Source organism: Triticum aestivum, chromosome 1B (assembly GCF_018294505.1).
Source record: "Triticum aestivum cultivar Chinese Spring chromosome 1B, IWGSC CS RefSeq v2.1, whole genome shotgun sequence".
Classification (NCBI taxonomy): domain Eukaryota; kingdom Viridiplantae; phylum Streptophyta; class Magnoliopsida; order Poales; family Poaceae; genus Triticum; species Triticum aestivum.
The window spans coordinates 494,606,514-494,621,082 of record NC_057795.1 but is presented as its reverse complement, the minus strand read 5'-3'; the positions used below and the strand labels follow the sequence as shown (position 1 = coordinate 494,621,082).

The following is a 14,569-nucleotide window of genomic DNA, read 5'->3' as shown; positions in this document are numbered from 1 at the left end:
AAAATATTACTGTGTATTTGAAAATGTGTTCAAAATATGTATATAATAAATATACATCATGCATTTGAAAAATGTCCAACGTGTATGAGAAAAATATTTCGTGTGCGCTCTAAAAAGCCGAGCGAGCAAACCGCGCTAATAGGCCGGTCCGCTAGTTATCACCAGTAGGCGATTCCTACTAGAAATTTGTATGGGCGATATATAGCACTGGCGCTTCCGGTTACTAGTAAACGTGCACGTGAAAATTCACGTACATAGAAGAAAATAGTCCAATCATAAAAGTAAAAAATATATTATTACAAACGAATTTATACTTGAAGTTTTGGAAGAGCTATAATTAACAAAAAAAATTCTTTAATGTACCTAAGCATTTATGTATGGAGTCAAGGAATTTAACTTCATGGCATCACTCGCGTTGTTCTTGAGCTGGTGTTGGTCGTTCTTAAGACCTTTTCACCTCTCTCTAAGGGCATGTCCAATGCGGGTGCTTAGAATGGGCGCTAGGATTAGTTTCCCGTCCAATTAGCAGTTAATCGGTTAAATCCTGGTGTTGCGCAAGGCGTCGATGCAAGGTGTTGCGTCGAGCGCTTATTCCTTTTTCTGCCTACTGGGAGTGCTCAGTTGTTTAATTTACTCAGCAGAATTAGTCTTTGCCGTTGCATGCGAGGGCGCTTACCTGCTTTTTCTATTTTACCATATTTATTTTTTTGCTGGTAAACACTGTATAAGCGGTTGGCATTGTAGATGCCCTAAATGCCATTGATGGAAAAACGTAATATTATACACATCATTCCTTTCAATTATTAAGTCAATGCAGCTAGAAGCATATATATGCCCGGGTTAAAATGTAAATTATCATATTCTTAATATCGTCACAGGTAACATGAGTGCAAAAACTATCTGAGCTGATGCACCATTCAGAAAACAAGCAAGGAAACAAAATTAAGACAGGGAAGACAATTCTTTCGCCCAAGAAATACCAATGGAAGCAAAGCGCAATGGCATGAGTGGTGGATTGTTCATGAGCGCCTTGCCCGTCAACGAAGGACCTCCTCGATCACCATGCCAATTTTGTCCCCTAGACAGACGCAACTGTGCCAAATTATCTCGGTGGCAGCGGTTTCGGATTCGGGTGCGACCACGACGGTCATCCTCAGGATCGGTGGGTTCTGACCTACTGAAGAAGCATGTGCACATGATTGCTGTGCATGGTTAACACTACCCAGGGCTGCAACCTTCTTTGTTGCCGGGCGACACAACTCTTCTTGAGGAATTCCGCTTTCCTCTCATCAGATATTCTGGCATACCATGATTGACTACATTTCTTTTAGGTTTTCGAGTATGATTATTTTCTGCATTTCCATTTACAAATGAGTTTGTTACATCCTTAAATGGGGAACGATCCCCTGACGTAAATGGATGCGCAACTGGATTATTCTTGCCCATCAACATTTTAAAAGCATAAATGTTAAACAACGTATAACGGATAAGAAAAATAATAATGGCAAAGAAGCCTCAACACCGATCAGACATTAGGACCATGATATTCTAAATGTAAGACACTAATTTTCTCTCTCACACACAACATGCCATGTACGTTCGACTTGCCATGGGTACAACATGATAACTCCGAACAAATGTTCCAAAGCCCAGAATTTCAAAACAGTTAACTGAAAGTATATCACAAATAGTATTACTTCCTCCGTTCCTAAATGTAAGTCTTTGTAGATATTTCATTATGAACCACATACGGATTATATAGATGCATTTTAAGTTTAGATTCATTCATTTTGCTCCGTATGTAGTCCACCTAATGGAATCCCTACAAAGACTTATATTTAGGAACGGAGGGAGTACATCATAAGCAATGAAAGAATGAAAAATCGCACGGGTTAAATACAAATGGATAATACAATAACGAAAGGTTATTTGAAAGTATAGCACTTTCACAACAACATAAAATTATATGGGCTTAAAATAGATTATGCTCACAAGCAGACAAACAGAAAAACAATGGGGCAATATTTTTTTTCCTTACCTTACCTGAGCAACCAAATTTCTATTATGTTGTTTCCAAGTGCCAAACACAAGCTACAGAATTACTGTGATAGTGATTTTATCCATATTATAAAACCATGTAGAAGTATAAATGGATCTTCAGCAGTCATATTTAAACTGACTAGAATTGCGAAAGGAGGTGAATATTTGCATATTTAAACTGATAATTGAAGCCAGGAAGCATCGGTAAATTACCGCCAGTCGAAAGGGGAGAAGAACGAGAGCGAGGTGACGGGCGACAGCTCGACTTCGTTCAACTGGAGGCAATCTGGAGTCTGAAAAGACTAAACATTCAGCATTCGAGAACGTGCAACCTGAGAATATCGCAGGCACTGGCACATTGCCAACTTGAGTTCATTCTGAATTTCAGTTACACACAAATCACCGTGGCACAACAGAACATAAGAATGATATGTTGTAACAGGGCTGGAACCATCAGATCAGAACCCATGTAAACGTACAGACCTGAAAAATGCTCACCCTGTCCTGCTTCTCTCCGGACGGACCAGACTCGCTTTTCTGCCAATGATGTAAAACATCATGCATGACAATACGTTGAGCACCAGAGAAGCGCCAAGAAGGACGAGGAGGTCGTAGATCCTCCCGCTGCCGTTGGGATGTCCAGGCGCCTCAGCTGATAACGATGATGCGCCGCACGAGGCTCCAAGGCGGCTGAGCGCGGGCGCGGCTCGCGTCCCTGGTCCTGAAGATCTCGACACCGTGCATGCGCTTGGGTTGACAAGCGTCCTCCGCCCTTACATCCCTTACCCAATCCGAAGCCGGGGAGCCATGGTCCGTAGATGAACGAGAGGAACCTCTGGAGGAGGATGTTGCTCTGGCGTCGACCATGGCTGCCGTTTCCTCCGAATGAAGTGCTTGGGGCGGGGCTGCGTCCTCCCTCGAGCAGGTGGAGTTTGGTGTTGATCGCCTACGGCCGGTGCGCGCCGACGCCCGACTGAATTTGATGCGCACGCGGCGAAGATACGCTTCAGGATATTAATACCTGCGTCGCGATGGGGCGGGGCTGCGAGGCGAGCGCCGTTAGCGATCAACAACATGGCGCTGACAAATCAGATGAATTAAGAAACGTAACCAAGAACTGGAAGCATGGATTGTTGATCTTACCAGAGCAAGACCGTTTCTGCTGCTCGTCGTCTCCGATCCCATCCCGCTGGCTTGACCGTCATCCGCCATCGCAGAGACGTCGTCGTGCGTGACCGTCACTGGCCCCTGGCGCCGAAGACGATGATCCGACGCCCTTGGCAGCTCCCGCGGCAATGAATTTAGTCGTGTTGACCTGCTTCCTCCCCCTTGACTGTGCATATGGTGGCGTCAAAGATTTGGCCGCGTGATGGTACCAGTTTCCATAGGCGGGCCAGGCGGCGGCCATGAAACCTTGTGGGAGGTGCGGGCGGGGCAAGAGCGTGCAAGCGGAAGAGAGGGGTGGCGGTGTGGGAAGGGGCCGGTGGGGGTGGGGGACGAAACTACCTCGTTGTTTGAGGAGAGGAACGGGAGATCGTGGGCAGGCGTGACGGTGGGGAGGGGATCGTTTGATCTCCCTAGACGAGGGCTTTTTTTAACGTGGTTATAACCAATAGTAGTGATGGGTAATTAGGGTGTCAAACACATTTGATGTTATGAGACGATTTGGACCATCAGATTAATACGGTTCGATGGTTGTGATGATTTGGTTCTCCGCCCTCTCGTGCTTTTATAGGGGTAGTATATCCGCAAAAACATTAGGTTTTGTACAAACTGGACTCAGGATGCTTTTCTTTTCTATTTACTGGGCTTCCACATTTCTGGACAGAGACGGTGTCTAGTACGTCCTGCACATGTGCAGTTAGCCGCCCGATGTGGCGAACGCGATGGCGATGGGATCCGTATTCTATGCGCCCCTCTATACCTACCTCTACCTGGAGTCAATCTCATACCCACAGGCCACAGTTCATGAGCCATTGCCATTTATCCTCTCCTTACTCCCACTCTAATTGGGAGCCGCCGCCGACGACGAGGCTACAGCGCCGACCGCTCGAGCGTTGACGCGATCTCCCTCGACTGGCGTCGGAGATCGTTCGTCGACAAAGTGCCCCACGCCGTATTTTCTGACTCCCGGGAGTCAACGCCAGCAGCCAGCTCTGCTCCGGCTACCCTGATTTTCCTGTCGCCGGAATCAGTCCTTACCATATAAAGCCACGATGCCTTCCGGCTCGGCCTCCGACCCGCTGCTCTCGCGCGCCGACGGCAGCAGCATGGAGGACGACGACGGCATCGACGTCGCGGCGGTGGACCACCGCGGCCGGCCCGCCCCCCGCGCCTCCACCGGCCGCTGGCGGTCGGCGCTCTTCATCATAGGCAAGTGCATATACAGTATACATGCAGCAGCCAAACAACTTTGTTTAGATTTGTGCGTGATGATGATCGGGATCGGAACGTGCGTGCAGCGGTGGAGATCGCGGAGCGGTTCTCGTTCTACGGCGTGTCGGCGAACCTGATCAGCTACCTGACGGGGCCGCTGGGCGAGAGCAACGCCAAGGCCGCGTCCGCCATCAACGCCTGGAACGGCGTGGCGCAGCTGCTGCCGCTGCTCGGCGCCGCCCTCGCCGACTCCTGGCTCGGCCGCTACCGCACCATCCTCATCGCCTCCCTGCTCTACATCCTGGTACGTAACGCCCGGCGCAAAACCAGTCATTTCTTTTTTGCCTCGAGCAATTACCACCATTGCCTCACGCGCGGCGGAGTTCACGGTGCCGGACCCAGTGTCAGTGGGACATTTAGGTAGTGGCGTGCTTGAATCGGTCGTGGGCTCGTGGCCTTTATGTTTGCAGCGCCTGAGATATTGTTCGCTAGATTCTAGCTTGAATTTAACCGCAAGTTGAAGTTAAAATATGGTGAATTATTTGGGTTGTTGAGACTGGGCGAGTGGTCACAAATCTGAGAACAGTTGGGTGGTCGAGGGTGCCTGCACCTGCGGACTACTCGAGGAAAGATAACATTCACCGGCGGCACACGTCCACGTCCACGAGCTGCACAAACTTCTTCGGAAACACGCCAGATTTTTAGTCATTACATCAGACGTTTGTAATGACAAATTATATTGGCATGATGATGGCAATTTTTATTTGCAAAAAAAAATGGACTGATACGGATTTGCCATGCTCGAAGAACATAATTTGTCAAGGTGAAAATCTGGACATCAAATTTGTAGTGGACTCCAACTTCTTTCATCCAAGGGTCCACTGGCGCGTTGTGTTTAACGGAGTAGGGTTTACATTTTATTTTCTTCTTCTTTTTTGCGTTTGTCTGCTATATGTAATATGCTTGAAAATATGATTGATGAGAGCACTGCCGAATCAGGGGCCAACCTGGACTCACCCAGCCCATGATATTTTTCTAGTATATCCCCTAGTATGTGGCCCATATCTCATGTAAAATCGGCTCAGATCGGAATTTGTTTGCCCCTCAAAAATCAGCCCAAGCTCTGCCGTTGGGAGAGAGGGTGCTGCGGTGAGGACAAAGGTTGATTGGTTCAGATGCCATGCGGAAAACAACATGGTTAGAAGGGCGTTCGGGAGCGACGATGGACAACTTAGACTATGTTCGGTTACGCCCTTCCCCGCGTGGTTTTGGGCCCAAACCACGGGGATCCAGGCGGATCGACCCCACTAGGAAATAATCTCCGCGTTTTCGATTCGACGCATTCGGTTAAGCCTCGAGCGGACTTTCGGCAAACCCTATTTGGTGCTGCACGCGCCAGTTAGTGCAGTTTCTCTAACGGGCGCCTGCAGCGCTCCCGCGCTGGGCCGGCCCATCTCATAAATTTTTAGTCGTGAGATTTGAACCCGCGACCTGTACTGTATGTTCAACACGCACTAGCCAACCGGGAAAGACAACAAGTAATGGCAATTACCTTCCTTTTTGTCTTTTATACTTTGTCAGGTGGTTTTTTTCTTTCTTCTTGTGTTTTTTTTTGGACCGGTTATTCTGGTTGGGTTCCGGGGATTTTATTTTACCAGGTTTTCTTCCGTTTTTTATGTTTTCTATTCCTGTTTCGCTTTCTCTTTTTTGTTTTTCTTTCTGTGTTTTTTCGTTTCTCCTTGTTTCTTTTTATTTTTCATGAACTATCAACAAATCGATGAACTATTTTCCAAAATGCACGAACTTTCCTAAAAATTGATAATTTTTTTTAAAATTTAATGAACCTTTTCCAAATTCTATAAACTGCTTTCAAGTGTGACGAATTTTTTTAAAATTGGTTAACTGTTTTGAAATTCGTTAAACTTTTTTCAATTTTGATGAACTTTTTTGTTAGATCGATGAACTTTTTCGAATTCGATGAATTTTTTTAAATCAACAAACGTTATTTGAAATTGATGAACTTTTTAAAATGCAGTGAATGTTTTTCCAAATTGATGATTTTTTTTCATGTTTGCGTGAACTTTTTTCAAAATCAATGAACTTTTTTATTTTTAGTAAATTATTTTTGTAAATATTGATTTTCTTTTTTCAAATTTGATGAACTTTTTAATTTTCATTAACATTTATTTTTTTCAGATTTGATGAACTTTCTTCAAATTTCATTAACTTTTTTTTGAAATTGATTAACTTGTTTCAAATTTGGTGAACATTGTTTCAAATTCAATCAACTTTTTCGAAGTTTATGAAATATTTTCAGTTTTGTGAACTATTTTGAAATTGGTGAACTTTTTTTTCAAGATTTTGATAAATATTTTTCAATTTTTTGTGAACTTCTATTATTATTATTGATCAACTCTTTTCAGAATCTTTGAAATTTTCTTGAATAGGGCAAAGTATTTGTGCATGTTCAGGAACTTTTTCTGAAATCTGTGAAGTTTCATTTTTTAAAAGAAATCATGTAACACGGCTATAATAGGTGCTAAAGATTAATCACTTGCAACTGCATGTCCGAATGGTGAGCCGAACACAGTTGGTGTGTTGGTCGTTCTCCGCAGTGGCTATATTTTCTGGATAGTTTTTGCGCTTTTTTTGTGCGATGCGCCTTCGTGGGCCGGCCCACCCCGCCCTGTAGCAAGCGCCACATCTCCTAATCGGCGCCTACAGCGCCGACTAGAGCTCCCGGATCTTTCCCCCGTCCAGACCCCTCAAAACCGCGAGGAAAAATCAGCTCCAACCCACGCGTGGAAAAAATCAGCTTCGCCTCTCTCTCGTCCATAGGTCTCTTGTTGACACGACCGAAGCGGGGGCATGGGCTTAACTGAATGGAAGAAAGTGGCCCCGATCATCTTTGTGGCAGGGAGTTGACCCCCACGGTGGTCAGGTGCTGACACCCAATCCCTGCAGGGATTAGTTCCACTAGGGGAGCTAATCTATTGTAACTGAACAAGGCCGTAAGGGCATGCCCAACGCGTCGCCCCAGCCTGCTGCCCGCAGTGCCAAGTAGGCTCGGACGCCACGGCGCTGGTTCGGCGAGTGCCCCGCAGTTGTCAGGGGATCATGCAGAAGAGACGGTCTCTTCAGGAGATAAAGTAGGAGAGAGAGAAAAGGGGGAAGAGAGAGGGGGGAAAACGGTGAAGAAAGACGATAGCGGTGACTCGATGGGGATGGGAAAAGGAGGTTCTGCTCATGTCAGCAAGCCACTGATGCATTGGATATATGGGGAGCAACTAATTAACGAGCGCTCCTTCGGGAGTCTCGCAACGATCAGCGCCACTTGGCTCGCTCTCAGCTATTCGCCACATGTCACGCTCTGGGCACTCCCTCCGGATTTTGTTTTCTTTTATTTTTCCGTACGCATTTTTGGCCTTCTAAAGGGTTTTTTCCGGGTTTTTTTTTACGTTTTGCTTTTCCACCGGTCTTCCCTAGCTTTTGGACCAAAAAAATTTATTTTCAAAAAAAATGTGTAAAAAAACACATTTTTTCGCGGGAGTCACGGTTTTGTTTCCGCGAGAGGCACGGTTGTGCTTCCGCGAGAGGCACGGCGCTGGTTCGGCGAGTGCCCCGCAGTTGTCAGGGGATCATGCAGAAGAGACGGTCTCTTCAGGAGATAAAGTAGGAGAGAGAGAAAAGGGGGAAGAGAGAGGGGGGAAAACGGTGAAGAAAGACGATAGCGGTGACTCGAAGGGGATGGGAAAAGGAGGTTCTGCTCATGTCAGCAAGCCACTGATGCATTGGATATATGGGGAGCAACTAATTAACGAGCGCTCCTTCGGGAGCCTCGCAACGATCAGCGTCACTTGGCTCGCTCTCAGCTATTCGCCACATGTCACGCTCTGGGCACTCCCTTCGGATTTTGTTTTCTTTTATTTTTCCGTACGCATTTTTGGCCTTTTAAAGGGTTTTTTCCAGGTTTTTTTTTTACGTTTTGGTTTTCCACCGGTCTTCCCTAGCTTTTGGACCAAAAAAATTTATTTTTCAAAAAAAAATGTGTAAAAAAACACATTTTTTTCGCGGGAGTCACGGTTTTGTTTTCGCGAGAGGCACGGTTGTGCTTCCGCGAGAGGCACGACCGTGCCTCTTGGAAACGAAAAAAAACGTGTTTTCTATTTTATTTTCTTTCGCGAGAGGCACGATTTTGCTTCCGCGAGAGGCACGGTTGTGCTTTCGCGAGAGTCACGGCCGTGCCTCCTCGGAAATGAAAAAAAACACGATTTCTGTTTGTTTTTTCCTTTCGCGAGAGGCACGGTTTTGCTTCCACGAGAGGCATAGTTGTGCTTTCGAAAGAGGCACGGGCATGCCTCTTTCGGAAAGGAAAAAATGCGTTTTCTGTTTTTTTTCTTCCGCGAGAGGCACGGTTTTGCTTTCGCGAGAGGCACGGTTGTGCTTTCGCGAGAGGCACGGGCGTGCCTCTTTTGAAAAGGAAAAAAAGTGTTTTCTGTTTGTTTTTCTTTCGCGAGAGGCACGATTGTGATTTCGTCAGAGGCATGGACGTGCCTCTTTCAGAAAGGGAAAAAACCCGTGTTCCCGGTTTGATTTTTTCTTCGGTTTTTCATCCGGTTTTTTCATGAAAAAAAGTTCATCAAAACCTATCAACATGGGATCTAGTTTTGAATATCTCGACGCGAGGAATCCAACGGCGAAAGCGGTTCGGGATTTGGATGCACGGTTTAAGAGATAAAATATTTTGAATAAACGGATCTACGAAAAAAGGAAAAACACCCATGCTGCGACAAGTGGTGCACATGCAGCGCGCCACTTGTCATAACCTGAGAAAGTTGAAATGATCTCTGTAAAGAGTACTCTTTAATTAGTGATTTCGGGATATATGTGAATTAAACGATGGTCTCAACTTAATGGGCTTGCGTGGATGGCCGCCCATTGCTCATGCCCTAAGAAGGGTGTGGAGGCAAGGCATACGTGGCAGGGCCACCGGTTGTGGGTGATGGTGGCAGGCAGCCCGGCTGGCGTCAGGAGAAAGACAACGAGAGGAGATGAAACATACTCCAGGGAAGTCAACTGACATATAGGCGGTACCTTTCTTCTTGAGTGGGGGAGTCGGTTTTTCTATTGGGACAGAGGGGAAAGTAGGTGCCTATTGCTGTTGATGGGATTTGGTTAGGTAAACTTCTGTTGGACAGTGCGTCTTTGTCTTGTTTACAGTGAGAAAGAGGTACGTCTCACCTTAGGGAACATGCTAACTAGGCCTGCCCAATAGTGTCAGTTGAGTTGACCGGTTTCATTTTTTTATATTTTAAGACATTCAAAATAAATATATTCCAAAAAACTAATTTAGTTTTTTTGAAAATGTTAACTATGAATAAGAAAAATGTTAACTTGTTTTAAAAGTTTGTTAGTGCAATTTAAAAAGAATGCTGATAGTAGTCAAAAACTATTTCTGACATATAAAAAATGTTCACGTGTTCCAAAAAAATGTACATAACATTTCTAAAAAACGTGTTTATACGATGTAAAAAAATCCCGTAATTAAAAAAAAGTTTCATATCAATAAAAGGATCATGTTACATTCAAAAAATGTTCACGAGTTTCAGAAATATGTTTGTAACATATTTACAAATTGTTTATACGATGTGAAAAAGTCGGATATAAAACTTAGATCTTTCAAAAAAAATGTTCAAAACATGTATTTTTTAGATCATGAATTTTAAAAAGTAAAACGTGCAAAAGACCTTTTAGATATATACAAAAACGAACAATTTGTATGAAAAAATAGACATCAAAACAAATATTTAGAATTAATGTCAATCATGAACATAACAAATGTGAAACATGTGTAAAGAATGTTTTTTATGCATACGAAAAATATACAATGTGTATGAAAAACGCAGACATGTGTCAATTTTTTTAAAAGGACAAATCCGATGAAAATCAAAGAAAAAATAAAAACTAAATTAAAAGGGAAAAACAAATTGCTGCAAACAGTGAAAACTGATAATAAAACTACAAAGGGAAAAAAATTGTAACAGCTCCAGTACTTTGCCGGCCCGGGTCTTCCTTGATAAGAGGCATGACTAACAATAATTAGTACTCCTTTTTTTTGTAAAAATACTTCCGATCTATTCATGAACTGTCAAGATAGTACAAAGAACACCAGAAGTAAATATTACATCCAGGTCCGTAGACCACCTAGCAACGACTGCAAGCACTGGAGCAAGCCAAAGGCGCGCCGCCGTCATCGCCCCTCCCTAATCGGAGCCCGACTAACATTATCGTAGTAGACAGTCAAAAAGTCGTCATGCTAAGGCCCCATAGGACCAGCGCACCAGAACAAAACGCAACCGATGAAGTGAAGCGTAGATCGAAAGGATCCAACACAAATGTACGTAGACGAACGAAGACCGGGTCCAAGCAGATCCACATAAGACAGGCGCCGACCGGATCCCATGAGATCCGTCGGAGACACACCTCCACACGCCCTCCAACGACGCTAGAAGCTCCGCCGGGATGGAGACTAGACGGGGAGGACCTTATTCCACCTTCAAGAAGCCGCGATCGCCTCATCGTCCTAAGCATGGCACAAACCCCGGCAAAATTTTAGAAAAAACACCTACAGACGGAGCCCTCCCGCCGGCAAGGGCCGGGATCCACCGCACCTTCATGGACCAAGAACCATAAAAGACGCGGTGGACCGGCAGCGGCGCCGGCGAGAGGCAAGGAAACCCTAGCACCTTGGTTTCAGGAGGCTAGAGCGAAGAGTTGTTTGGTACTCCCATCCTTTTTACAATAATTAGTACTCCCTTTTTTCATAAATATAGGATGTTTCAACTTTTTTGTGAATTTGATGTATATAGAGACGCTTTAATGTGTTTTTCACTTTTTTCAATTTCAATTTGTATGTTTATATTGAAATATTCAAAACAACTTGAACGGAGGGGAGTACTGTATAATTTTTGGAGGACGAGATTTCACTCTGCTCTTCTTTCTCCGATGTTTGATTCACGATACAGGATCGTATGCATTACATTTCTAAATTTCTCAATTGGCGCGACTGAAACTGCGTGCAGGGTTTAGGAATGCTGGCTCTCTCGACATTGCTCTCCTCCGGCAATCACAAATGCAGCAACACCGACGGCGGCACGCCCTGCTCGCCGCCGTCCGGTCTGCAGATGGCCGCGTTCTACACCTCCCTCTACCTGGTGGCCCTCGCGCAGGGCGGGCACAAGCCGTGCGTACAGGCCTTCGGCGCCGACCAGTTCGACGCGAGCCACCCGCGGGAGGCCGTCTCCCGGAGCTCCTTCTTCAACTGGTGGTACTTCGGCATATGCGCCGGCACCGCCGTCACGCTCGTGTTCCTCAGCTACATCCAGGACAACATCGGCTGGGGCCTCGGCTTCGGCATCCCCTGCGTCGTGATGGCCTGCGCCCTCGCCGTCTTCTTGCTCGGCACCCGCACGTACCGCTACTACGTCTCCGACGGCAAGCAGCGGAGCCTGTTCGCTCGTACCGGCGAGGCTTTCGCCACGTGGCGGACCAAGCGGCGGAAGTTGAGTCCCCTTGCAGCCTCCGATTCGCATGAAGCTCATCGTGCGGCAACATCGGTGCCGGAATACAGGTAATTCAGAGTGTTTGGCAGCGTGTTCAGTCGATGAGATGCAGGAACGCGACGTAGCCATTGATGTGCTTTCGCCAAAATTTGCAGTGCTCAGGTCGACGAGGAAGAGCAGGGGGTGGTGATCAGCAACGCGGACCTCATCGAGGAAGTCAAGGGCGTCCTCCGGCTGTTCCCGATCTGGGCGACGTGCCTGATCTACGCCGTGGCGTTCTCCCAGTCGTCGACGTTCTTCACGAAGCAGGCGGCGACCCTCGACCGGCACGTCGGCAAGCGAGTCCAGGTGCCGCCGGCGGCGCTGCAGAGCTTCATCAGCATCACCATCGTGCTCTTCATGCCCATCTACGACCGCGCCATCGTGCCGCTGGCGCGCCGCTGCACCGGCGTCTCCTCGGGCATCACCATGCTGCAGCGCATCGGCGTCGGGATGGTGCTCTCGCTCGTGTCGATGGTGGTCGCGGCGCTCGTGGAGACGCGCCGGCTCCGGATCGCGGCGGACGCCGGCCTGGCGGACCTGCCCAAGGTGCCGGTCCCGATGAGCCTGTGGTGGATGGTGCCGCAGTACGTGCTGTTCGGCGCGGCGGACGTCTTCACCATGGTCGGCCTGCAAGAGTTCTTCTACGACCAGGTGCCCGACAAGCTGCGCAGCATCGGGCTGGCGCTCTACCTCAGCATCTTCGGCATCGGCAGCTTCATCAGCAGCGGCCTCGTGTCGGGCATCGACAAGTGGACGTCGGAAAGGGGGCAGAGCTGGTTCTCCAACAATCTCAACCGCGGCCACCTCGACTACTTCTACTGGCTCATCGCCGCGCTCAGCGCGCTCGAGCTTGTGGTGTACGTCTTCTTCGCCGTAACTTTCAAGTACAAGAAGAAGGCAGCATCAGCTACCGTTGGTTAGAATTAGCAGTAAGTATATACTCTACTCGTGCTAGGCATAGGATAAATATGAATTCAAGGTGTACATGCTTACATTTTTAAGATCGCTATTCCCCACTTCGATCCGGCCGGGGCCGATTATCATGACATTGGACACGCCACAAAGAGGGTTTTGGGAGAACATAGCTCTGTCGAGAGCCTAACTTTAAGTAACGTTGAGCCAATTTCCCACGCGGTTGTGTAAAAAGCAAGTAAATTTAAGTGCGATTTGTTGTAGGGATTTAGGTGGAAAAAATTATCACAATATGTAAACGTCGGTCGCCTGAAAATCTAATTTTGGTCAGTCGATTTTGAGAAAGGCGAAGAAGTTCGCTGGAGGGAGGCCGGAGGGAAGGAAGGAGCTCACCGGAGGGCTACCTCATCATCTACCGTTGATGGGTGGTGGGGGTGGGGGCGGCAGCACGACGGTGGTACAAAATCGCAGGGGAAAATCTCCATCGGTCCGGGGGCTAGAGGGATGGCCGGGGGCGGCAGCTGCACTGCGGTGGGAGGAGGTTATGGGGAGGGTGGGGTGGCGAGGCTGCGCGGGAGCACCGTCGACCGCGGGCGATGGTGGGATGGTTTGGCCGGTGGTCCATGGGGGCGGTTGGAAGAAGGCATCGGGAGGAAGAAGATGCAGCGTTGTGCCCGTCATATGTTTTCAAAAAACGGTTGAAGGTGAAAGATGACTTGGCATCCGTTAGATAAGAGATCGAGGGCGGAGAACGATCGACTGGCACAAACTGGGATTTTGGTAGACTAGCACATAGTCAGTCCCAAAAATTACCGATGCAACTCTAGATAACATGACTTGATGGCTAGGTTCAGTGAGTTCGTATCGAAGCTTGCTTGAAAATTTAGGAGGATCTACTTCTCTAGGGCGAAAACCACATGTTATGTTTGCATCTTTGTATTCGGTGGCGACATCGATATCCTAAAATTCAAGTATTTCCAGTCAAAAAAAATTCCAACATTTCTTTTAAGACATCATTACTTGGTAACAGGTGCATCTCGTTTTTGGCTTGCACCATGTTTAGCCCTGTACTCCCTCCATCTCGTATGTATTTTGCTAAGACAAGCAATTGACTATTTTTATTATTACTGCTATGTGGTTTACATATCATGGAATTTATATTGGCAGCTTCTTTTTAAAGAATTTACTGCTAATTCTAGTTTGGTATCATCATATAAATGGTGAATTAATGGAGTGATTCTTGATCAAACCCATGTCTTTACAAAATCTAATACACCGGAAGATTAAATTTTGTGTGTGGTATGTGCCGCTTATAATAACCTAGTTGTACATGTTAATAGAGTTACATATCACCTGTCTAACTCAGGATTGTGTTCGATTTGTGGTATGGAAGAGAAAAATACTTTCATACTCTTGTGATTTGTCCGAATGCTCGTGCGCTACGTATAGCTATGAGAGACGTTTAGAATATTCCGAGAAAGAATTATTAATATTTCTGGGTCAGATTGGTTGCTTATTCTGTTGAATCAGCTACGTCCGACGATACGACATCAAATTTTATTGGCATTTAAGGAATAATTTGATTTTTGGCAAGGGTTTGGAATCCATATCCGGCTTCGCCCATTTTGTGAATAACT

General features: G+C 46.6%; 1 protein-coding gene and 1 long non-coding RNA gene across 2 annotated transcripts; one reads left to right on the top strand and one right to left on the bottom strand.

Annotated features, from left to right (window-relative positions):
- Positions 1 to 2,381: 2,381 nt before the first annotated feature.
- On the bottom strand, positions 2,382 to 3,638 carry LOC123134493 (uncharacterized). The gene is made up of 2 exons (XR_006465652.1): positions 3,184 to 3,638; positions 2,382 to 3,082 (listed from the first exon to the last, which is right to left on the bottom strand). It is a non-coding gene; the product is annotated as an uncharacterized lncRNA (long non-coding RNA).
- A 251-nt stretch (positions 3,639 to 3,889) lies between these two features.
- Positions 3,890 to 13,248, top strand: LOC123134464 (protein NRT1/ PTR FAMILY 5.10). The gene is made up of 4 exons (XM_044553720.1): positions 3,890 to 4,413; positions 4,503 to 4,720; positions 11,499 to 12,046; positions 12,134 to 13,248. The coding sequence occupies exons 1-4, from the start codon at positions 4,257 to 4,259 to the stop codon at positions 12,939 to 12,941; spliced, it is 1,731 nt and encodes a 576-aa protein (XP_044409655.1). The 5' UTR covers positions 3,890 to 4,256; the 3' UTR covers positions 12,942 to 13,248.
- Positions 13,249 to 14,569: the final 1,321 nt, after the last annotated feature.

Bases quoted from the DNA above. Each gene is read 5' to 3' on its own strand.
- LOC123134464 (XM_044553720.1), top strand. From the start codon at position 4,257: ATGCCTTCCGGCTCGGCCTCCGACCCGCTGCTCTCGCGCGCCGACGGC. The intron at 4,414-4,502 runs GCAAGTGCATAT...ACGTGCGTGCAG, and splicing joins GTCGGCGCTCTTCATCATAG to CGGTGGAGATCGCGGAGCGG. The intron at 12,047-12,133 runs GTAATTCAGAGT...CAAAATTTGCAG, and splicing joins ACATCGGTGCCGGAATACAG to TGCTCAGGTCGACGAGGAAG.